This window comes from Erpetoichthys calabaricus, chromosome 7 (genome assembly GCF_900747795.2).
Source record: "Erpetoichthys calabaricus chromosome 7, fErpCal1.3, whole genome shotgun sequence".
Lineage (NCBI taxonomy): Eukaryota > Metazoa > Chordata > Cladistia > Polypteriformes > Polypteridae > Erpetoichthys > Erpetoichthys calabaricus.
Window position 1 is genome coordinate 64,772,796 of NC_041400.2, and position 24,508 is coordinate 64,797,303.

Here is a 24,508-nt window from a genome sequence, read left to right on the forward strand (position 1 = left end):
TGCCTGCAGACCATTCCCGGGAGATTCCACCTGGCTCTCGTGACATCATTTCCGGGACCGAGCCAATGGAAGGAGACCTGACTGGCTCCGACCCCTCTGACGTCACGTCCGGGCTCGGTCCAATAGAGAACGAACACATCCCTGATCCTTATGACCTCACTTCCTGTCTTCCCCTTTAAAACCCTGCCCTCTTTCCTAATTCCTCAGTCTGGTTTTGGACTCGTTTGTATGCACTTCAGTGCTATTACTCTTCATTGCAACTTTGCAGCCAAGGATTTTGAGATTATACGGGTGGCTGCCCCAAACCTTTATCGGAGTATGTCTTATTCTTTCACAATATACACATATATACATATATATACATATACATATATACATATATATATATATATATATATATATACATATACACATATATATATATATACACACATATATATATACACACATATATATATATATATACACATATACACATATATATATATACACATATATATATATATATACACATATCTACATATATATATCAAAATACCCGCGCTTCGCTGCGAAGTACTGCTTTAAAATTTTTATTAAGAAGAAAAGTAAACCTTTTTAAACCGAGGGAAAATGTATCAATAATTATTTGTTAAGGATCTCTTTGTATAGCACGTTGTCAGTTCGCCCCTCTGCTTGTAATATGACCAAGCTGTGTGGTAGCTTACTGTTGAGCATGCAACGTACAGTTGGCCATGTGAAAAGCAGTCCTGCCTCAAATCAATGCCAACCTTTTGTAGGGTCTGTCCCTGAGACTTATTAATTGTCATTGCGAAGCAGAGCCTTAGTGGAAATTGTAGGCGTTTGAATTGAAATGGGAGATCAGAGAGTATAACGGGGATGCGAGGAATAAAAACTCTCTCCCCTGAGCCACCGCCAGTAAAAATAGTTGCCTCAATGAGGTTGTTTTGCAGACACGTGACCTGAAGTCTCATGCCGTCACAAAGTTTCAGTGGCTGTACGCAAATCCACAATCGGTTTCATATTCTGTTCGTACCTTATCAATTGTTTTATTTGTTTTTTGAACAGGTTTGATTCATCGAAGTATTTACTCCTGCTGCGTTCAGTCACTTCACGTGATCCGCTCTCTTGTGTGATGTTGCGATGTCCAAGGGTTTATTAAATGTTAGCTAAGACCCGGCAGTTAAAAGTGTCTTCTCATTAAACTTGTATCTCGCGAATATGGCATTGCAAACGGCAGCGGGTCAGTTCACGTGCTTACGTGGGAGGCGTGATGACGCAATATATTTTGATATATATCAAAATACCCGCGCTTCGCAGCGGCGAAGTACTGCTTTAATATTTTTATTAAGAAGAAAAGTAAACCTTTTTAAACTGAGGAAAAATGAATCAATAATTATTTGTTAAGGATCTCTTTGTATATCACGGTGTCAGTTCGCCGCTCTGGTTGTAATATGACCAAGCTGTGTGCTGAGCTTACTCTTGAGCATGCAACGTACAGTTTACTATGTGAAAATCAGTCTTGCCTCAAATCAATGCCAACCTTTTGTAGGGTCTGTCCCTGAGACTTATTAATTGTCATTGCGAAGCAGAGCCTTAGTGGAAATTGGAGGCGTTTGAATTGAAATGGGAGATCAGAGGGTATAACGGGGATGCGAGGAATAAAAACTCTCTCCCCTGAGCCACCGCCAGTAAAAATAGTTGCTTCAATGATGTTCTTTTGCAGACACGTGACCTGAAGTCTCGTGCCGTCACAAAGTTTCAGTGGCTGTACGCAAATCCACAATCGGTTTCATATTGTTTTCGTACCTTATCAATTGTGTAATGTGTTTTTTGAACAGGTTTGATTCATCGAAGTGATCACTCCTGCTGCGTTCATTCACTTCACGTGAGCCGCTGTCTTGTGTGATGTTGCGATGTCCACGGGTTTATTTAATGACCCGGCAGTTAAAAGTTTCTCGCTACAGCAATTTTAACTCTATTACAAAGTGATCCAAACTGTCGTTTATACCTCATGTCTTCTCATTAAACTTGTATCTCGCGAATATGGCATTGCAAATGGCAGCGGGTCAGTTCACGTGCTTACGTGGGAGGCGTGATGACGCGATATATTTTGATATATATCAAAATGCCCGCGCTTCGCAGCGGCGAAGTACTGATTTAAAAATTTTATTAAGAAGAAAAGTAAACTTTTTTAAACTGAGGAAAATGAACCGGTTGTAATATGACCAAGCTGTGTGCTGAGTTTACTCTTGAGCATGAAATCTAATGTGGTTTGTGCCCTTCAGAATGAAAACAGTTTGCATTTACCTCTTTAATAAAAGGCGAGCTTTTAAGCCTGAGAAATCACCCCGTAAATGCACACGTTTAATTGCATATGTGTTAATATGTATGCTTACACAGTATTAAAAGACACTCAAAAATTAACGTCATTTACCTTCGTTCTCGCGTTTGACTCGTGCTGTAAATCTCTTCCTTGTTTTTAGTTCATGTGATTACGTAGGAGGCATGATGACGCGATACGTGACTCCGCCTCCTCCATTAGAGTATATGGACAAAAAACAGGTTCCAGTTATGACCATTACACGTAGAATTTCGAAATGAAACCTGCCTAACTTTTGTAAGTAAGCTGTAAGGAATGAGCCTGCCAAATTTCAGCCTTCTACCTACACGGGAAGTTGGAGAATTAGTGATAAGTCAGTCAGTGAGGGCTTTGCCTTTTATTAGTATAGATTTATTTGAAGATAACATAGCTCTGACACATATACAATGAAGAACAGAGCTATGGCGGAGAATTAAAGTTGGAGATCATGCCTTCAAAGATAGCAGAAAATTGGTACTGAAATCGAACATCTGGCATTTCCAAGACATCAAAAGTGGACATTATTGTATTTGTGGGAAATCTGCTATATGGTTGTTATACAAAAGTGCTGATTTTCTTGGTGAGTCATTGCTTTAAATTCTGCTTCTAAAGATAAGCACCATGTTATGTATCATCACTTGGTCAGATACGCAATCTATGAAAGAAGGATCAGGCACAAATCAGGAAGCAATGCTTGAAAGCTCACTCAAACTGGGTCAATTTAGAGTTGACAATTAACCTAACCCAAAAGGCTTTGAGATGTTAAGTTAAACTTGAGAACCTGGGCAAAACATGTATTGCCTAATTGTCATTAGAATGAAAAAAATAATAGTGCTATCATCCCCACAACTCCATAAAGCTCAATTATGCATTTTGCCTTTTTATGTAGCTTATGCTTGACATATCTCATTGCTGGTTGAAACTTTTGAATTGTATTTCATTTGAATTTCAATTCAGGGGGCCTCATTTATTTTTTTGCCCATCAAATTCTGGTTATGCCACTGTCCAAGGGACTGTAGCTATGAACTATTTTACAATAAGGCACATCAGACACTCAACTTAAGACCCGAGCCAGCTCTGTGCAGAGTGTTTTTATGCTGCTTACAGAGTTTGCCATCTGCTTTCTTACATATCTGAATAAACGGTATAAAGTGAATGGTTTTAAAGGAATTATTAATTTGATTTATATTCTACATTACATTTTGTTTATCAATATCAGTGCTTCTCCAAGTTTGTCAGTATGGTAGTACAATATTGAAAGTAACAAAAAAAGCCTTCCCCTCATACATTTAGAGAGAACAAAAATCTTAAAGGATTTTTTTATTACACTTCCATGTGTAGAGGTTTTTATAACAAGCATGAAATCATAACTAATACTGCAATATCAAATTGTAAGGCTTCATTTATGAAAAAGGAGCCATTTCTTAACAAAAAAAAGTAAATCGTTCAATAAACCAAGCCCTCACAGACATTATTCATTGCCAGCGTGGTTGAGCAAATTTACATAAACAAGGATTCCCTTTTGCTGCCTCACCGATATGATTTACTTTTCCTGTTGGATGAAGTTGCAGCTGGTTTCCATGGAAACATGCCTAAGCTCAACATGAAACCAATGAAGTCAGAAGACCACCAGGGAGTTGTGGACATTCTGGAAGTGTCTCAGACTTAAACGCCTAGTGTGAGTAGACCTGTCAGAGACTATGAGCCATAAGATAAAATACTTAAGAGCAGCTGTCTCCAAACTTTAGATAGTAAATTACTGAACTGGCTTTTCTTTTGAGAATAAGAGGTGGCTGTTTTATATCTGTTGGTTAGGGGAAATATGAGAACAAGAATATAAAGTTACAGTGAACGTAGAGATAAAACTGCCTTCCTGCACAAGCAGAAGCCCCATAAGGGCAACGAAAGAGGTGACATGACTTACACCTACAAGGCTGAGAAATAAACTGCACTCCCCAGGATAACAAGCTGAGGTACCTGACATACCAGACCAGAACAGGCTCTGTTGACACAGCACCATGTGGTCCTGCTCAGCAAACAGCGCTCCTGTGAGAATGTGCGCTTTCTGGCAAATGCTGTTTGCAAAAAGACTGCATGAAAGCCAAGAAGATGAAACTAAAGTCTTCAAGACAATAGTGATAGCAGTTTAAACACTCTTTTCAAGGCTAGTGTTTCGTGGTTCAAATTTAGTGAGAAAGCTTTTTGACTATTATTTTGAGTTGACTTGAATATTCTTGCACTAAAGCAAATTTATTCTTTTACTTTCAAAAGTAAAAGTTCAATATTTAGGACTTAAAAATATATTAGTGTCTAGCAAACTTGGTTTGGTAGAGAGTGTCAAAGGCTAAATAAATGGTTGTTTAAAATTGTATAGGGAAATGAAATACTGCATTTAACACTAATAAATGTAGAATGTGATCAATCTTGCATACATTGTTGACCTTGTAAAAAAACTTTATATAAAGCATTAAACACTAACTAAACTACAATATTCAATGAAAACTTGTTTATGCAGTGAAGAGCAGACATGGTGCAACTTAAGAAGTTCTCTGCAGAAATGAACTGTAGTCGAAATGTTTGAGGTAGTATTTGGTGGTCTTTAGCTTCTGTAAATGTTACCAATAAGAGTGGAGCTAGCTGAGTGGAGAATTTCTTATAAAACTCTACGGGGTAACCATCAGGGCCTGATGATTTCCCGCTTTGTAGTGACTTTATAGCGTCTAGTAATTCTGTTAGCGTTAGAGGTTTATCTAGTTCCTCAGCACTTAAAGCATCTATTTGTGGTATTTGTGAATTATCCAGAAATGCATTAGATTGCGTGTTGTCTTCTTTGGGCTCAGTGGAATATAAAGACTTATAGTAACCTCTAAATGTGTGCATTATTTTATTATGGTCGATGATTTCTTCTCCATTCTTGTTGGTGATTACTGGTATTGCATTGTGAACTTCTTGTTTATGAATTTGTTGAGCTAAAAGCTTATTAGCTTTTTCTCCGTGTTCATAGTAATGCTGTCTAGACTTATAAATAAGTTGTTCAGTTTCTTTAGTTGTTAAGATGTTAAGTTCTGTATGCAGGGCCTGCCTTTTCCTGTGAAGAGCTTCACTTGGACGCCTGGCTTGTTCTTCATCTATTCTAGTAATTTCATTTCTTAGCTCTGACACTTTCTTGGTTTCTAATTTATTTCTATGGGAAAGATATGAAATAATCTGGCCTCTTAAGAAGGCCTTTAGAGTTTCCCAGAGTGTTCCTGCAGAAACCTCTGTGGACGTGTTTGTCTCTAGGAAGAAGCTGATTTGTTTGGATATAAATTCTGTGCAGTTCTCGTCTGCCAATAAAAGAGGGTTAAGACGCCATCTGCGAGGTGAGTACGAGGGGCTTATTGATTTTAGCTCCAAGACTAGAGGGGCATGGTCAGAGATAACAATTGTGTCATATTTGCATGATTTAATTGTAGGCAGGAAATTATTATCTATAAAAAAATAATCAATTCTTGAGTAGCTATAATGCACTGGTGAGTAGAACGAATATGTTCTTGAGTTTGGGTTAAGAAACCTCCAGGGGTCTGATAAGTTGTGATAATTTAAAAACTGTGTAATTATCTTTGCAGTATTAGATGTCGTCCCCCCTGTCACAGGAGTCCTATCTAAGAGTGGATTTAAAACACAATTAAAGTCCCCAGCCATTATAATTTTATGAGTGTTCACATTGGGAATGGATGCAAATAGATTTTGCATGAATTCCTTATCATCAACATTGGGTGCATAAACATTTATCAAAATCATTTTACTGTTATATAAGTTGCCCATGACCATCACATATCTCCCTTCAGGGTCCGACACTACCTCTGATGCTACAAATGGAACTGTTCTATGTATGAGAATTCTCACCCCTCTAGTTTTCTTTATAAAGCTAGAATGGAACATTTGGCCAGTCCAGTCTTTTTGTAATCTGAACTGATCCTTGGTTAGTAAGTGGGTCTCCTGTAGAAATACTATTTTGGCGTTTAAGCCTGTTAGGTGAGAGCATACTTTCTTTCTCTTTAATTCGTGATTCAAGCCTTTAACATTCCAGCTCACAAAGTTAACTGTCCCATCATGGAGACATTGATTCTGAGTTTTTAATGTCATTTTATAGTTTTAATTGGTAATATGGCAGTTTTAATCTTAGTTTCAAGATTCCCCATGAGTTGTTGCATGTTAGCCTGTTGTTGCATTGATATTTATAATTATAAGGATTATAAGAATAGATTAGATATAACCTGCTCTCCTTCTCTCCCCCCTTTATCCCCCAAGCATTAATCACCGTCTTTCCTAAACAAAATAAGGACTTGTTACAATGTGCATCATATAGACCAATTTCACTCCTGAATAATGATGTTAAGATACTCTCAAAAATCCTAGCTGGAAGGATGGAGAAAGTGCTGCCCTCGGTAATATCACAAGATCAAACTGGATTAATTAAAGGCCGACATCTATCTTCAAATCTCCGACGCTTGTTTAATGTTATATATTCACCAGCAAAATCAAACACCCCAGAGATATTACTATCATTAGACACAGAAAAGGCATTTGACATGATCGAATGGAATTACCTTTTCACTGCATTGGAGAAATTTGGGTTTGGCCCGAATATTTGTGCTTGGATTAAACTACTGTATACCAGTCCAGAAGCTTCAGTTTGTATTAATAAAATTTGCTCAGACTACTTTAAACTAGAACGTGGTACCAGACAAGGATGTCCCTTGTCGCCACTGTTGTTTGCAATCGCTATTGAACCACTGGCGGTTCACTGCCGAAATTCTCATCAGATAAAGGGGATTGTCAGAGAAGGACTGGAACAGAAAATTTCTCTATATGCAGATGATATGGTCTTATATATATCGGACCCAGAAAACACTGTCCCTGCTGTTTTAACAGCACTAACAGAATTTCAAAAGATATCTGGTCTTAGAATTAATCTGAATAACAGTATACTCTTTCCAGTGAACTCACAAGCATATAATATTAAATTAGACACCCTACCTTTTACCATAGCAGATCAGTTTAAATACCTAGGGGTAAATATCACAAGTAAACATAAAGCTCTTTATCAACAAAATTTTGGCGTCTGTATGGAAAAAATTAAGCAAGACTTGCATAGATGGTCAACCCTTCATCTCACTCTAGCCGGAAGAATTAACATTGTTAAGATGAATATCCTTCCTAAACTTCTCTTTTTATTTCAAAACATTTCAATATATATCAATAAATCATTTTTTAAACAGTTAGATTCAATAATAACCTCATTCATTTGGAACTCAAAACACCCACGTATCCGAAGAGCGACCCTACAAAGACCTCAGGCAGAAGGTGGCATGGCTTTACCTAATTTTCAGTTTTATTACTGGGCAGCAAACATACAAGCCATAAAAACCTGGACACAAATAAATGCACATACACAGGCTTGGTCTGCAATAGAAGTAAAATCCTGTAGTACTTCTTTATATTCCCTGCTCTGCTCTCCAATAAATGAAAGTTATCGCAAATATACTAATAACCCAATTGTGCTTTACTCACTCAGAATATGGAACCAAATTAGGAAGCATTTTAAGATGGAAAATCTTTTATCAGTGGTACCTCTGCAAGGGAACCACCTCTTTCAACCTTCGCAAGTATATCCAGTTTTTAATACCTGGAAAAGTTTTGGGATTAAAATGCTCAGAGATCTTTATATAGACAACATATTTACATCTTTTGAACAATTACGTTCAAAATTTAACCTCCCAGCTACACATTTCTTTTACTATCTTCAAATTAGAAATTTTGTTAAACAGAAATTGCCCGATTTCCCCCACCTTGCACCCTCCACAATGCTGGAAAAAATACTGCTCAATTCCGAGGAAACAAACACTATTTCCGCAATATATAAAATCTTATTAGAGTCCCTACCTTTCAAAGATCCAAGAGGACATTGGGAAGAAGATCTCTTAATCAATATATCAGAAAAGGAGTGGAAGGTAGCAAAGCAGAGAATTCACTCGAGTTCTATATGCGCAAAGCATAGAATTATTCAACTAAAAATTATATATCGAGCTCATCTGTCTCGCTTAAAACTGTCCAAAATGTTTCCAGGCCAGGATCCGACCTGCGAGCGCTGCAACCAAGCTCCTGCCTCACTGGGTCACATGTTCTGGGCCTGCACCAAACTAACATCATTTTGGACAAAAATTTTTAAGTGCCTCTCAGACAGCCTTAGTATCACAATCCCTCCTAACCCACTAACAGCTGTGTTTGGTGTCCTTCCAGATGGACTGGAATTGGAGAAGGACAAGCAAACGGTGATTGCATTCACTACACTCTTGGCACGCAGACTTATTTTCTTAAATTGGAAGAATCCTAATTCTCCTCTTATAAGTCAGTGGGAAACCGATGTTTTATATTATTTGAAATTGGAAAAAAATCAAATTTTCAGTTAGAGGATCTGTACAAAATTTTTTCAAAACTTGGCAGGATTTAATCAATATTATTTTAGAATAAGAGAATTAACTATTATTGCATTTAACTCCCTTCTCCATCTCTTATTTATATAGATATTTACTTCTCCCCTTCTTTTGTCTAATGTTGCCTTATTAAAAAGCTTAAAGAAATTTTCCTTTAGCTAAGCTCTCCTTCTCAGGGGTGGGGTTTGATTTGTTTTCAAATTTGTTGGGTTATAAATTGATCTGTTTGTATGGAATGATTACAATGAAAATTAATAAAATAAAAATATTAAAAAAAAAAAAAAAAAGAAATGAACTGTAGTTCATGAGTAGCCAAGGCATATTATATCACTCAACTTGATAGTCTGGAACAATTTAGCATATGGCAGGATACCTCTAAATGTTTAGGGTTACCTTTGCTATAACCAGACAGGAAGGTAATCGTTCTGATGGGTAGCTTGCAAAGCCAAGTCTTTTTTTTGGGTGTGTGTAGAGCGCTTTACTGAGCACAGTCTCAAAGCTTGCGATATACAGTATGTTGAAATATTTCATCAAATATAGTTCTCCTGTTGAATACCGTTCTTTTATATGGTTTATGTATTATTGAGGCACACTCTGCATTCTTTCTTTAGTATTTAAGAAGTGAGGCTAGCAATAGAAAGATGGAAACTGAAAAGTCTGAGACAACTCCATGTTGCATTGCTCTCTAAAAATGGTCAGTTTAGCATTAAATATTTGAGGTCTTCATTGCTCATATGTTCAAAGAGGTTCTGAAAAATTCATCTAGGGATAAGGACCCTAAATCATGAAGGGAATATGCTGTGCTTGTTCTGTGACATGACCATTATTTTATAAACCATTTTGTTCCAAAATGGGTGATGCTTTGACAGTGTACATCAGACTATGCTGCGGAAATACCTCATACATATAATATAATATAATATAATATAATATAATATAATATAATATAATATAATATAATATAATATAATATAATATATTTTCTCCATCAGCATGGATCACTGTTTATAATGATGAGTGAACCTGCCAAGTTCTAATTCGCATATACTTTTTACGAAACTGACACCAAAATTTGTTTTACAGATGTTTTCATAATTGTAAAATGCAAAACTTGCTAGAGGGCGGCACGGTGGCGCAGTGGGTAGCGCTGCTGCCTCGCAGTTGGGAGATCTGGGGACCTGGGTTCGATTCCCGGGTCCTCCCTGCGTGGAGTTTGCATGTTCTCCCCGTGTCTGCGTGGGTTTCCTCCGGGGGCTCCGGTTTCCTCCCACAGTCCAAAGACATGCAGGTTAGGTGGATTGGTGATTCTAAATTGGCCCTAGTGTGTGCTTGGTGTGTGGGTGTGTTTGTGTGTGTCCTGCGGTGGGTTGGCACCCTGCCCAGGATTGTTTCCTGCCTTGTGCCCTGTGTTGGCTGGGATTGGCTCCAGCAGACCCCCGTGACCCTGTTCGGATTCAGCGGGTTGGAAAATGGATGGATGGATGGAAAACTTGCTAGAGTTTTTTTGAGTGTTTTAAAGGGTGCTTTGGGTAGCAAACAAGGGTTACTGCTCCTAAAGTCATCTTCTCATCTTAGTGCTTGCCTGTGTCTTTTTTCTGCAGCTGCATAAAGAATGTAGTACCACAAAAGTAAAATCAATTTTATTTACACTTATCATTCACACCACCATAGTGCATTTTTTAAATATGGCTGGCTGCATATCCTTAACATGAAGGCTCACTAAAACATACCACTCAGCAAGCTCAGTACACAAAAAGTCGCCACTACCAGCCACCACCTCCACTTAACAACTGTCTTATCCTAGCTGAGGATATGCATGCTTCTGGTAATTTTTTAGTCTTTTTTCACTGTGGATCTTATTTGAAATACACTAAATTACATGCATATGCACATGCAATTAATACATGAAAATGTTTCCAACACAAACTAAATGTGAATGGCACAAATATCACTGGAAATGACATGTAATTTATTGTGCCACATTTTTTTTCACTTCAAATTCAATTTGCATAAATTGTTTCATTCATTCATGTCGAATGAGCAATTAATTTCCTTGGCTCGGAAGAAGAGCAACTAGCCTTTGTGCATCATCAATCAGTTCACCTAAGTTATTCTCCATGTGGAGCAGATCTGTCTGATGCATTATTTATTACAACTAAGATATCAGAATCTGGGGCAAAAACACTTAAGAACTGAGAAGCCTAGCTTACATAGCTGTCAGAGCCTCTGTCTGCTTTTGCACATGATGGAATGGAACAAACTCATTCAAGTAACCATCTACATCAATGGCCTTCAACAAAGTACAGAAAGCTTGTTTTCAACAGGAGAAGCTAGCTAGCCTTTCAACAAATTAGGAAGTGTATTCAGGAGTGAAGTCAGGAAGCACTTCTTCATGTAAAGAGTTGAGGAAATCTGGAATTAACTATCAAGCTATGCAGTTGAAGCCGAAACCTTGACAACCTTTAAGAAGTATCTGGGTGACATATTGGGATAGGTTAGCTATTAGCTGAACAAATTAGTGTAATGGACTGAATGGTCTCCTCTTGTTTTATGTGCTTATGTAATAACTTCATTTTACAGATAAATGTATATCTGGCCATCTTCTTGGATCTCTACTCATGCTTGCCTTTCCCACTAAAAGTTTATATTTGAGTCTCTGTAGAGAGACATGTAGAGACCTAATCAATCAGAGTCTACCAAGAGTGTGCTGTAAGCCAAGGACAAGTCTAATAGTTAACTGCTTTACCTTATGCCAACAAAAAAGATAAACAAAACTGTACTATAGCTAAGGAAATGCAGTACAAAAATGAATCTTTAAATTGAAGGAACAGATTAAATAGAATCCATTTCAAAAGACAACATACAGACAATAGACAATACAATGAAACGCAACAAGGTAATTCACAAAGCATATATACGTACCTCTAAAACAGTATGCACCAAAATTGGTGGCTGGGTCTGGAAAACCAGTCTGATTCTTGTGTAGATAAAGGGTCCGGACACCAAGAAGACCCCCACCACACTGGGTTCTGGCAACCGCAATGGGATATCGAGCACTTCCATCAGTGAGCCATCCGTAATCACACTGATCAAGCCCACTTCTCCAGGCTGCATGGAGTTGACCAGGGTTGGCCAGCATCGCCTGCCTTTTTACACACTCTGCCTTCGCTTCCTCAAGAGTCACCTTGAAAGGTATGTAAAACACTTCCCCTGAAAATATCACATAGTCAGATTATTATTTATATACAATATATGTATTCTTAATTTAAATTAAATACTTTTAACGTGCTTTCAGTATTTGATATGCTCTTTAATTTATACAAATACCCAGCTGTCTGTTGTGGAAATAAACTAGATAAAAAGATAAAGGCAGGGTTTCATTTAACATGGTAAACAGTAAACAAATACAGTTTTATTTAAATGAATGCTTTCAACATGATCAAATGGAGACATTTGTGAGGCTGTCCTTGGAGGTGACAACCAGGCCTGCTGCCTTCCATTTTTCTAGCATTTCCACAACTGGATCAGAGAGAAAGAACTGCTGGTCAGAGTCCTCAGAGTGACTTTTGAAAACAAAGTACTTGACATCCATTATTTGACTTTCCAGATCACAATAGAAAGCACAGTATGCTTTCATTCTGATCAAATAAAATGCAACTTCATATTCATTTACCAGCTGTCATTTTCTACTAAAGTTTTTATAGCAATACAAAAACTACACACACAGACACAAAGACTGTGGCATTTAAGAGACTATCACATAAAATATTACGTTTGTTTCTCCCTATGTCTCTGGTAACCATTGATCAAGGAGTGGTTCAAAAATTGGTCTTGAATGCTTTCCCAGTCTCTAGAAATTTGCAGTTGAGGAGGGATGTTTCTGTTTTCTAGGTGGTTTTGGTATTTGGAGCGAACGGTAGATGATGCTTTAGTGAAAATAATAATAATAATTCATTACATTTATATAGCGCTTTTCTCAGTACTCAAAGCGCTATCCACACAGGGAGGAACCGGGAAGCGAACCCACAATCTTCCACAGTCTCCTTACTGCAAAGCAGCAGCACTACCACTGCGCCACGTACATCAAGATAGAGGTGAAGGGGCTGTGACCCAGAGGATGGCCAAAGATGTGGTTCAACATGATGCTAGAAGATGTAAAAAGAATGTGTCTGATCCCAAATCAGGCTGAGGTCAAAGGAGAGAAAAAAAAAAAAAAAAGATTTGGGCTCCCAAGTCAGATACCTGCAGGACTGCCTGGGAGTTGAAGTCTGGAGGGATGACCCTGTAGGAATGCTGGGGTGCCGCCAAAGGGCGCTATGAAAAAGGAGCTTGAGATTTTAGTGACCTGGAAGTAGTTCTGCAGGTTATGGTCCCAGAAGCACTCACAGGTTCAGAAGAAAAGGAAGCCACCTCACTGTATCAGAAGGCCAAATTTGGGAAGGAATGAGATGTCACTAGAGGAGGAGGACAGTAAGGAGACAGAAGATACTGGTGTGTTATTTGAAAACCTGAAAGTGCTCTTGCTAATAAATCACTGTTTAGTTGAACTTGGAACTGTCTGTGGTTGAGTTGTGTTGGGCCCCATGTTGGGTAAATATGAAGGCCTCAAACACTACCTTTCTTATCTTTTCAGGATAAAAGATAGTCACTCCCAGTTAAGGAAATGGAAGACTGCAAGAGGCCAATCTGTCCCAAAAGGTCAGAGCCACATGTCATTTCTGGTCAGTAAAAGAGGGACTCCAGAAGGGAAATCCACTTTACCTCTTGTATCTACAAAAGAAGAAACTCCAACAAGGACAACCTATGGTATTTTTTCAAATTATTAGCCCTACTGTGTTAATCAGAGCATAGGTTACCTTGAAGCCTAAAACTAGGACTTGACCCAGTTAACTGCTTTGTATCCACGTTGAGAATATTTACTGAAAGATGTCCTCTGTCTGAGATAGAAAACCTTCCACAAGATCTCCTGTTTTGAATGCTTGAGCACTTCCCCAGTGGTCACAACAAACTGTGTATAGCATATGTGCAACATATATTACAGCAAAAAAATGCATAATCACTACTGGGGAATTTCAGTTTGTCTTTATTTAAGTGTGCAGCCGTAAGCAAGTACTGAAATAAAAAGGTGTGGAATCAGGCCCTGCTAAAACGGCAGGAGGTATGAAGCAGCTGTTATTCAAAGCACTAAAAATACCTAAATTACTCTTCTTTTTAATGTTGTAATTATAGCTCAGTTTAAATTATACTTCCATGCAGCAGATTCTTGATGTGCATTTGTATTTTCTATACTTTTAGCAAATTAATTTGTAGTCAAGAGCTCGTGGAAAGATTTTCATCTACAAAAAATTTATGGTTAATTTTTGATGGAACTGAATATGTAGCAACATTCATTTGTGCTTCAGTGGAAGGGACTACGTCAGGAAAAACAATCACAAGAAGGTATACTTAAATTAATCAGAAAGTTTTTGAAAGTTTTACAATTCCACAAATTTATATGAATATAAAAATTGCATTTATTGTCATAGAACCTATGGCATGAAACCATTCATCAGATTTTTTTCATTCAGAATTACTAGATATTTATAGAAATTACATATTGATGATTTTTTTTAATTTTAATGCAGACATTCAAAATCATTTTGATCTGGCAAATATAAAATGAAGTAAGCACACAATTACAGATATTGAAATTGAAATTTTAATTCTGATTGTGCAAATGATACATCACTTGAAACATACACAAAAGATATTGGAGGTAAAATTTTGTCAGTCACATTATTTAATAAGAAAATTAGGGCTGGATGATCTACAGAAAATCTTCACTATCTGCAGACTCCATTTGCATGGATTTGATTATGTGCTATTACAGAAGTGAAACCCATTTTGCTTACCTTCCTATTTGGTGGCATGTGCTGCAGAAAAATAAATTGAGATGCCTACTGCACACAAGCCGGCACATGAAATGAGACTGAGTAAAAACAAATCTGTAATGGCCTGAGATGTCCAGGGCTGCACATGCAACACACTGAATGGATCAAAATGTGTCTACTTGGTCATGACAAGCATGGTTAAGCCATTGGACCACACTGGGAATTGTTTTCCCCAAAACAAGAAATTCATAGTAAAAGGCTTACGCTGATTAACTCTTTGCCCTTTACCACCTGTCATTACTACTGATGGAATAGTTTAGTGAGGTCCTTGGATCAGCCCTGATGCCGTCAGTCGTGGCTTCTGGCAGAATGCCTAGAGGATGATCAAACTTGACTATTGAGGAAGTAAAAATCTTTACAAAGTTTCTGTAAGTGAAACATTTAGAGGAGCACTACCAAGCCTTGAAGACAGATAACCAGCATATCTGCTGGAGACTGGCTTCCTGTGTCAGTCCTCCACCAAGCCAGATTCCTGATAGAACCTAACCCCAGACAGATAATGTGTATTGACTCTATCTATCTATCTATCTATCTATCTATCTATCTATCTATCTATCTATCTATCTATCTATCTATCTATCTATCTATCTATCTATCTATCTATCTATCTATCTACCTACCTACCTACCTACCTGCCTGCCTGCCTGCCTGCCTGCCTGCCTGCCTGCCTGTGTCTGAACATATCACACTCTGTTTTATTTGAGTCATTCCAAAATCAATGGAAGTGTCCGACTTTAGCTGTAGGAGTGAACATTACAGTCTGAGATTGATGCCAGCTGTTTTTAATCATTTTACTAATCCTTGCTTACCTCCTGGCTTTAATTAATAAAACATCTTAATTCATTGAAAGTCTCTGTATAAACAAATTTAGTTTGCCAGTTCAAAAAGTGGGAATACTCACAGTTCTCCCTTTCTAAGTTGGGAGCATTTTGAATGTGCTATGTTGACTTCAGTCAAAACAAATGAACTGAGAAACACGATCATCAATGACTATGTATTAACTGTGCCACTCATACTTTCAGTTTCTTTCAGAGCTCACTTTTGTGCCAGCATACTCACAATGCTAAATTGCCTGGTTGTAATTAAACCCGTCATTATCCCACATGTTGGTCAAATCAGCACAGCAAGTACATGGGAAAAACAATGAGATGTACTATTGTTAACTCATAAATTAGCCCTGGTATGGCCAGAACAATCTAAGATTCTCTTTTATACTCTGGCTTTTCTTACTTTAAAGAGAATAATGCATCTCAGATGTCTGTATTTTTGTTTACTTTTTGTTTAGAATCAAAACATGACAGAGTAATCAATACCATGCACTTAAGAGAAACACCAAAATGGTGTTATTCGGTTGAAAAATGTGTGGACTAAAATGAGGAGGAATATCACTCTAAAGAGACCAACACCAGCTAATCCTTCTTATATAATGTCAACATTAAACTTTAATGGTTATCGTTTTAGGCTTGATTGCTTCACCTAATATTTTCATTTCGGTCATGACAAGCAGCCTCTGTTGAATGAATGGAGCAGCTGAAAGTTCACTACGTCTTTTTTTGTTATTTAATTCCTGAAACTGCTGAATAAATTAGAAAAGATAGGAACTTTACTTTTCTTCCTTTATTTACCCGCTCCAACCTAGTCAAACAGGTAATAGTACAATAACAGTATAACATGATTTTTCTTACCATGAAGTTTGTCTGCAAAACAGTAGACATCATATGTTTCCTTAGGGTCTCGTATGCCATATGTTCTGATGCCAGGACGTCCCATTTTGTCTCCATAACAGCCCAGCCTAGGTCTTGTGATAGGATACCTATATAAAGATGGTGATTTTAGAGAGTAAATGTAAAGTATAAAACACACACTTCAATGTAATAATATTTTATACTTTATTAGATGCATTTTTCAAGAATAAATAATATCATAGTAATAGAGACCTAGCTATATAAGAAAACCCATCAATCCCCCAATTTTCATCCCCCACCTCCTAAAGCCATGCAGCTGCCACAAATGCCAACATGAGGGTGGAAACTAATGAGAGCAAAGCAAACAGACAACAAGAGGACTTCCTGAATTAATCACAATTTGTTCTTTGGAGTTAATTAGGAGTCATCCAGCATTTTTTTCTTAAATTCACAATGTAATCAACAGCATTTACACTAAACAGCACTACACCACAGTATTAGGAGCATTTAGTTGAAGTCATTATTTAGAAATAATCACATTTTTAATTGTGATAAACTATAATCTACATCTAGGGAAAAAACATATCCTTTGCATTACATCAGCAGAGCACCAGGTTGTGAAGCAGCACCCTGCCGGAGGAGATGGTTCTGAGTGTTTTATATGCTTGTTTGAGGTTATCTTGGGCCAAAGGTTTGAAACACCTGGTCTGGTCAGAAGAATGGCGAGCTGCTGTCATTCTTCCAGAATGGCTAACGCCTGGAACCACAGAAATGGACTCCCTGACCTACTTGTATATTTAAGACTGTAATGTACTTATTCCCAAGACCTAGGTAACTTTGAAAATGAAAATTATATATAGGGTGATAATAGCTGATCTTTGCACTTATTATGAGGTGAGTCATAGATCTTCTGATTTTTGGGATCCACAGTAATGATGCCAAAGCATAAAGCACTGGTGTCCTTCTGTTCACCCAGTGGGCTTGAATACTTGGAGATGCTCATGGATAAGTGTTCCTTTTATATATGTCATGAATGTGACTTCAACCTGCTATAACATGCATAGTAAAGAACTCCTTTGTCTGTGGGCTAGTTGTCCATAAATTACTCTATTAAAGAGTCTAGAAAATGATGTCGAACATGGCATGCTGGGCCTCCCTCAAGTCTATACCATATTGCAAAGAGCACATTATGTTTGGTGAACCCCCATACCCCACTTATGAGATTCTCAATGAAACAGAAACTAAACTTTTTGTCATAACCTTTTTGAATTTTTCAAGTAATAGCAAAACAGCTAATTTGTGGGGAGGATGAACTGTTATATTCCCTGATGAACATTTACAAAAACTCTGATCTATAGAAAGAGTAGCCAGGTAGGATGACTACAGGGATGGTCCGGTCTTGAGAGAAGGCCAAACTTAACCAATTTGTAGAAGGATTGCTTCTTTTATTCTTTCTGCAACTTTGCTCTATATTTAAAGCTAAATCTCTTTTAGAAAATGGTTGCATTATCATTGTGGATAACAGCTTTTAAAATAAGGAAAACAAAATCAGATTTGTTAGCAAAGACCAACTTTTGGGCACTCTTGTACCTTCTTAACATTTGTTTTTAACTTTTGTTTTACCTAACAGTTTGGTCAGCAATCCAGCCAGCATCACATTGATCAAATCCATCCTCATAAGATGCACGCAGCTGCCCAGAAGTAGCAATTGTAGCTCCAACGTCTTCACAAGTTTTCTTGGCCTCTTCAAACGTAAGAGTGTATCTATTGGTCTTTGGCCGGTAATGAAAGACAACACCTTAGAGAGAGAGAAGATAATACTTAATAAAAGAAACGTTCATCAAAGAGCTTGAAAATTTATATTAAAAACAATTACTGTTCTTATAGCCATTTGGCAGCTTGTATTCAGATAGCCTGCTTAGCAGTTTCTTGGGGTAAACACAGCTATAGTTAAGATTGTTATGTTTTGTGTAAAATGTTATTTACTTATAGGATCAATAGAAGGTTTGTCTAACTGGTTTGACATATTAAAAAATTAAATACCATTATTAAATTCAACTGAACTTACGATATTATAGGTCAAACAACTGATATTTTGTTGGTTTCAGCTCAAAGAAGAGGATGGTCTTCCATTTGCAAGGTGAGCACAGAAACACGAGTACATCAGGTAAGCTGATTTGACACACTGAAGTTTTATATTTTCATCTATTCTGGTCTGTCATGGCGACAGAGAGTGGTTACTCACTGCATGTTCGTTGGACAAGAAAAATAAGAACTTTACTGTACTCTGTACATGTGGTGATACTTCTACTACTGCTTTGGTTAATTTATTGTTTTAAATTCCTAGTAACTATAAAAATACATCAGTTTGTATTAAATGTACTGTGTCTTGGAAACCTTTTTTTGACAATTTTGTAGCATAAACTTTATATATTCTAATAGTGAAATATTTGTGAATGTTAAATGGTAACATTAAGGGAATAATTGAAATGCTTCCGAACAATTCTGATTGTGTGCATTAAAAATCCTGTTATTTTACTTGTTATTCAGTTAATAAAACATTCCCACAAATCTGAATCTCTTTGCACTTTAGGTTGATGTCACTTTCATTCAGGGCTTCAAGTGGGCTGTTACACTCCGGTATGGCATACCGACTTTATTCCATACTTGCAGTAAATGGGTGCATGTTGGCAACCCACTGTCCGATCTAATGTACGAATATCATCACACTCAAAATGGCAAGTGCCATGCACTACCCCACATCCCAAACTCAAATAAGGAACTGTGTAAATTTTGGAACTCATCGGGAGGAGGAGCAAGAAGTCAACAAATACAGAGAATACTGGCACTTTTTTTGTTTCCACTTCAGGCACTGCTTTCATTACTGCATAAGATGTCAGGTGATAGCCTCAGAATAATCACCAGTGCTACAGAACATCCACCTTAGTTTGATGGGCGATATCAATTATATACTAGAAACTGGAATAGTTTTAAGCTTGCACAAGGAACTGATTTATACGATTTGTTATTTCATTGATTCAGTTCATCACAGTAAAGCAATTGCAAAGCAAATTAAATTTTATCTCACTTGAGGAAAAGACTTGCTGACACATTCCATTAAAATGAACCAATTAGCACAACTAGTACAAACAAATGAGAACTGTTCTGGTTTTCTCCCTCATTGGATAATTCTAATGATGCTCTTGTGGTCACACTAATAAAGACACAGCAGGATAATACATCCATGCTACCTTCCTATGCTTCATAATAGGTCGATAATGATTATGTATCTGCTAGTCAGAACTCGGGGTGGCACGGTGGCGCAGTGGGTAGCGCTGCTGCCTCGCAGTTGGGAGACCTGGGGACCCGGGTTCGCTTCCCGGGTCCTCCCTGCATGGAGTTTGCATGTTCTCCCCGTGTCTGCGTGGGTTTCCTCCGGGCGCTCCGGTTTCCTCCCACAGTCCAAAGACATGCAGGTTAGGTGGATTGGCGATTCTAAATTGGCCCTAGTGTGTGCTTGGTGTGTGGGTGTGTTTGTGTGTGTCCTGCGGTGGGTTGGCACCCTGCCCGGGATTGGTTCCTGCCTTGTGCCCTGTGTTGGCTGGGATTGGCTCCAGCAGACCCCCGTGACCCTGTGTTCGGATTCAGCGGGTTGGAAAATGGATGGATGGATAGTCAGAACTCGATAGTCACGCCTTTAGTTCTGACATTAAAACATGTGAGGCAAGGTTCATAACACTAAGAATCATATCTTAATCTGATAAATCTCAAAAAGTTTACAAACATCCATATATGAGAACTTTGAAGGTGCAAGTTCAGAGACACTTAATGATGATCTCTAATTTACAATATATTTAAGACCGGAAAGCTTTTCTAAAAGATACTTTTATTATTGAATATACCTGTATAATGTTACAGTAGAAGGATACATTGAGTACTTTCCGTTTACACAGAATTGTATGAAACCCTAATTATACTCACTTATTTGTATTTTTAGTCTTGTTTTTACATTATATGTTTACACTTTATTTTCTCATATATAAGGTGCAACAAATGCAGGACAGAGATTGTGTAATGAATGGTATAACTACTCTTACATGCACAAATCCAACTTAGCTTTTTCTCTGTTCATCATTTTAATTGGTTGATCTATATAGGCACTTCTAAAAGTCTTATTCACTGTTCAGCAACTGTCAAGGATATATATATATGTTTCAAACTAGACTTTGCTGTTTATTATATCATATCAAAGCAACCTTCCTGTTTATCAAGAATGTCAGCTTCAACTTTTCTGGGAAGTATGTTGTGCTAAATTTCAATGTGTTGGGTCTCTAAAAAATCCTTTACTTCATTTCTGTGTTGTTGAAATGGATATAGTGTTATTGCAACTTTGATTTGTTCATGCTAAAATGTGTTACAATAAGGAATTTTATTTTTTGAGTTCAAGTGAAAATTCTAGTGATCTTTAACAATAGTAATGAATTATTTACTTCACCTTTTTCCAAATATTTGTTCCCTTCATATTTGGCAAAGAACACAACTGTGAGTCTTTAAGAAAACACTACACCATCTTTGCATATCTGAACATTACTAATTTTATTCCTTTCTTCTTTATGAAATAGCTCAGACTCCCACAAATTGCACAGTAATAACTGTTAAACAGCAGTACAATTTTCTAATGCAATATATTTTCAATTAGAATAACATCTTGGCTTTGAGTACAGTGTGGCTTTGGCTGTAGCTATTGGGCCTTTGTCCTACTGAAAGATGAACCTTCTTCAAAGTTTCCTTCAGACTACAGCTGACATTCCTCCAAGAGTTTTCTGTATTCTATGTTAACTATTCTTGGTTTGTATCTCTCAGAAGTTGCCTTATGCTTTCACTCTCATACTTAAACTTAGGAGTGACATTTCCTAGATTATGTGCTTCTTATGATCTTCCAAGCATGGTGCTTGAGTTCCAGGTCAAAAAGGTCACTTTTGGCCTCAACAGACCATTAAGAATTTTCTTGTACTTGGTCTCTTCTTAACTGTTTTGTTTAAAGCTCACTTTGAGAGTGGTGTTTGTCTTGACATTTTCATAAAGTTGAGATTTATGAATCACTTGGGTAATTATTCTCCTATCTTGGTGCTCTCTTCGACTAGTACCATACTTGCCCAAGTATGCATTGTGTTCTGCACAAAGTTAAAGGCGTGCTACTTTTTTAGTTTATTTATAATGGATTTTGTCATTCATTTAAGGACTTCAGTACTAGGGCGTTGTACCATGTTAGACATTATGGATGCAAGTCAAGCCTGAAGAAGGGGCCTGAGTTGCCTCAAAAGCCTGTATATTGTAATCTTTTTAGTTATCCAATATAGGTGTAATTTTGCTTGACCTCATTTAAGGATTTCCAAAGCCTTTGAGGATCAAATATATCTTCTGCCTGTAAAAGTCTTTCAATAATCTTAACACAGCAACGTTTTCCACTGTCTTCATGTTATAAATGCTAGGGCTGTTAAACAGGCTGGGCGGTGCAGTGGTTAAGGCTTTGGCCCTCAAACCCTGAGGTTGTGTGTTCCAATCCCACTAATGACCAGGAGCAAGTGACTTGACCTGCCTGTGCTCCAACTGGAAAACCAAAATAAATCTAACCAATTTTATTATAAATGTTGTAAGTCACCTTGGATAAAGGCATTAGCCAAATAAGAATACTTATGATATTACCTTATTTATTGTTATTCATTATCAATTTAGAATATGTGCAATTAATTTTTCACCTAGACATTTCAGCGATTTCTGTTCTCTGTGATCAAATGTATGTTGATAAATACAAAACTTATTAATTAAATGTATTAAAATTTATATTGCAACACAATAAAATGCTACAAAGATCATCAAAGCATAATACTTTTTACAGATACTGAATGCAAAAATATGTTTAGTGAAGCTATGAGATTGAATAGCGATGAGTGAAACAAACATGCACTTCTGTGAAATTGGTTAGAAAATAATGTTTCTGAGTATATATCAGGTTTTCTTTTGGATTGGTAAGCAAAGGGCAGGGACTGGGGTTTATAGATACTAAATACCTTCCTTCCTGTGTCAAAGGACTACATTTTGTTGATTGTGAAACACAATGGTTTTTTGGCAAATTCAATTCCTGGCTCAACAATAGGTATAAATGTTTATAGAATTTATATTTTACATCATAGAAATGTTTGTCACAATATAAACATAAAAATGTAATTTAAAAATCAAAATCGTCTTACCAGATACATCTAAAGATATAGTTTCCTGGGTGTCTTCAATTCCATACATGACCTCACAGCGGTAAACTCCAGCATCGCTTGCACGTAGCTTAACAACAGTCAGCGAGGCATCACCAATGTCTTCTGGATGGCTGGGCACTGACACCCTATTCTTGTAGCCTAAACCAATTTTAATCACGCCATTTTGAGCTACAAGTACAGTGGTCTCCTTGTCCTTCTCCAGTTTGGTCCACTTAATTCTCAGGTGATCACCAGAGGTACTGGGGATTGGACTAGGAGAGGCTGTGGGCACCGTTGAAAAGAAGCATGGAAGCACTACTCTGCCTGAAAGAATTCCACTAACAGGAGGAGTTTTCTCGACATCAACCACAGCAACTGAAGAGAAAAAAAGAGTCTGTTTAAGAAAGTATCCTGTTTTGAACATAATAATGTATGGTCATCTTTTTCAAAGTCAAGAAATTAAAAATGTATTACTAATCTGTGTTTGAAGAAGCAAAGTAACATATAGCCAAGAAAAGGAGAAGAGTTATACTAAAACTAATCAGAAAAGTGAACCTTTCTCATAGACTTTCAAACACAGATTACAAACAATAGTATCCAAATCAAACATTTTCTTTATGAAATAAATTGCTTGTATCATAAAGTTTAGTACCTTTTTAAATAATATCTTTACCTTTGAATGAGGCAGATGGTGCAATAATGATGCTGAATAACCACAATATATGTTTCACATTCATTAACATCTTCATCTAAAAAACAGATTAACAGTATAGTGTTAACATGGGTACAACAGTATTATTTAAACAAAGTTATGTAAACATTGTAACTTTTATTAACAAACTACTACTACAGAGACCACAGACCTAGACTCCTTAGAATTAGCCAGATGATCACTACCATTATTAGCCAGATGATCATTACCATTAAAGTACACAAAACAAAGATGTCAGTGTCTCTTTGTAGACATCATGATTGTTTAGTCATGTATAAAGATAGTTATTATAGTGAAAAAATGGATCAGTACCATTCATAAAAGGAAAAACGTGCATAGTAAGGCAACAGACGTAGCTACATCTATTACACCTAAGGAAGGAAACCATATTTAAATCAGCTTTAACAGACGGAGAATGTGCAGATGTCTAGTGGAGGGTGTAGTACGTTAGACAAATGGGTACTCAAATAAGGACTCAGCTACGACTTCATACACTGTCAGGTGGTAGTTCTTCACACTATGCCGCCACGCAAACCTAAATAATATTAATTTCTTTCAAAACAAAATGTTACTTCAAGACCTACTCTATAATAGGGTTATAGCATGACAATCCAGTTGCAAGAATTAAAAAGAAAGTTGTGGTGTTATGACAACTTATACCAATTTCCTGCAAAATTTGCACTGTTTTCAAAAAGGGATCCTGTCATTTTAAGGTATGTTGAAATGCATTTGAGATATCTTCATTTGATCAGAACATTATTTTATGCCAAAATGTCCATTCATTAAAATGGGTACCATGTTACAATGGTAAGTCTATCTGTTTTGATTATGTTGTGCATTTAGGAATCTCTGTTCAACAATATATGCTAACCCTTCGTCCCTCTTTCTTTGTGTTTCTTGTTGCCTTTTTGCATTAGACATGGAAGCCCTCTTCTGGATGCCAGTTGACATTAGACCCTGGCTTGGAGTCCAGACACTGATCATTTATACAGACTATCTGTGCTACCCGTCTAAAACAAGCTTCAATGTAAGTAATCAACGTAGACCTCTATATACTGTATGTACTATGTACTGTATTTGCTGTTCAGC

The 24,508-nt window shown here is 37.1% G+C and overlaps 1 protein-coding gene across 1 annotated transcript in view; it reads right to left on the reverse strand.

The window, feature by feature from the left end:
- The window catches only part of vcana (versican a), a 112,126-nt gene extending 88,995 nt beyond the window's left edge, over positions 1-23,131 (reverse strand). Inside the window, exons 1-4 of the mRNA XM_028805959.2 lie at positions 22,708-23,131; positions 18,080-18,254; positions 16,457-16,584; positions 11,764-12,051 (exon numbers count right to left, since the gene is read on the reverse strand). Coding sequence (XP_028661792.2) covers positions 11,764-12,051; positions 16,457-16,584; positions 18,080-18,254; positions 22,708-23,131 — 1,015 coding nt within the window. The remainder of the gene's footprint in view (positions 1-11,763; positions 12,052-16,456; positions 16,585-18,079; positions 18,255-22,707) is intronic.
- Between the last annotated feature and the right edge of the window lie 1,377 nt (positions 23,132-24,508).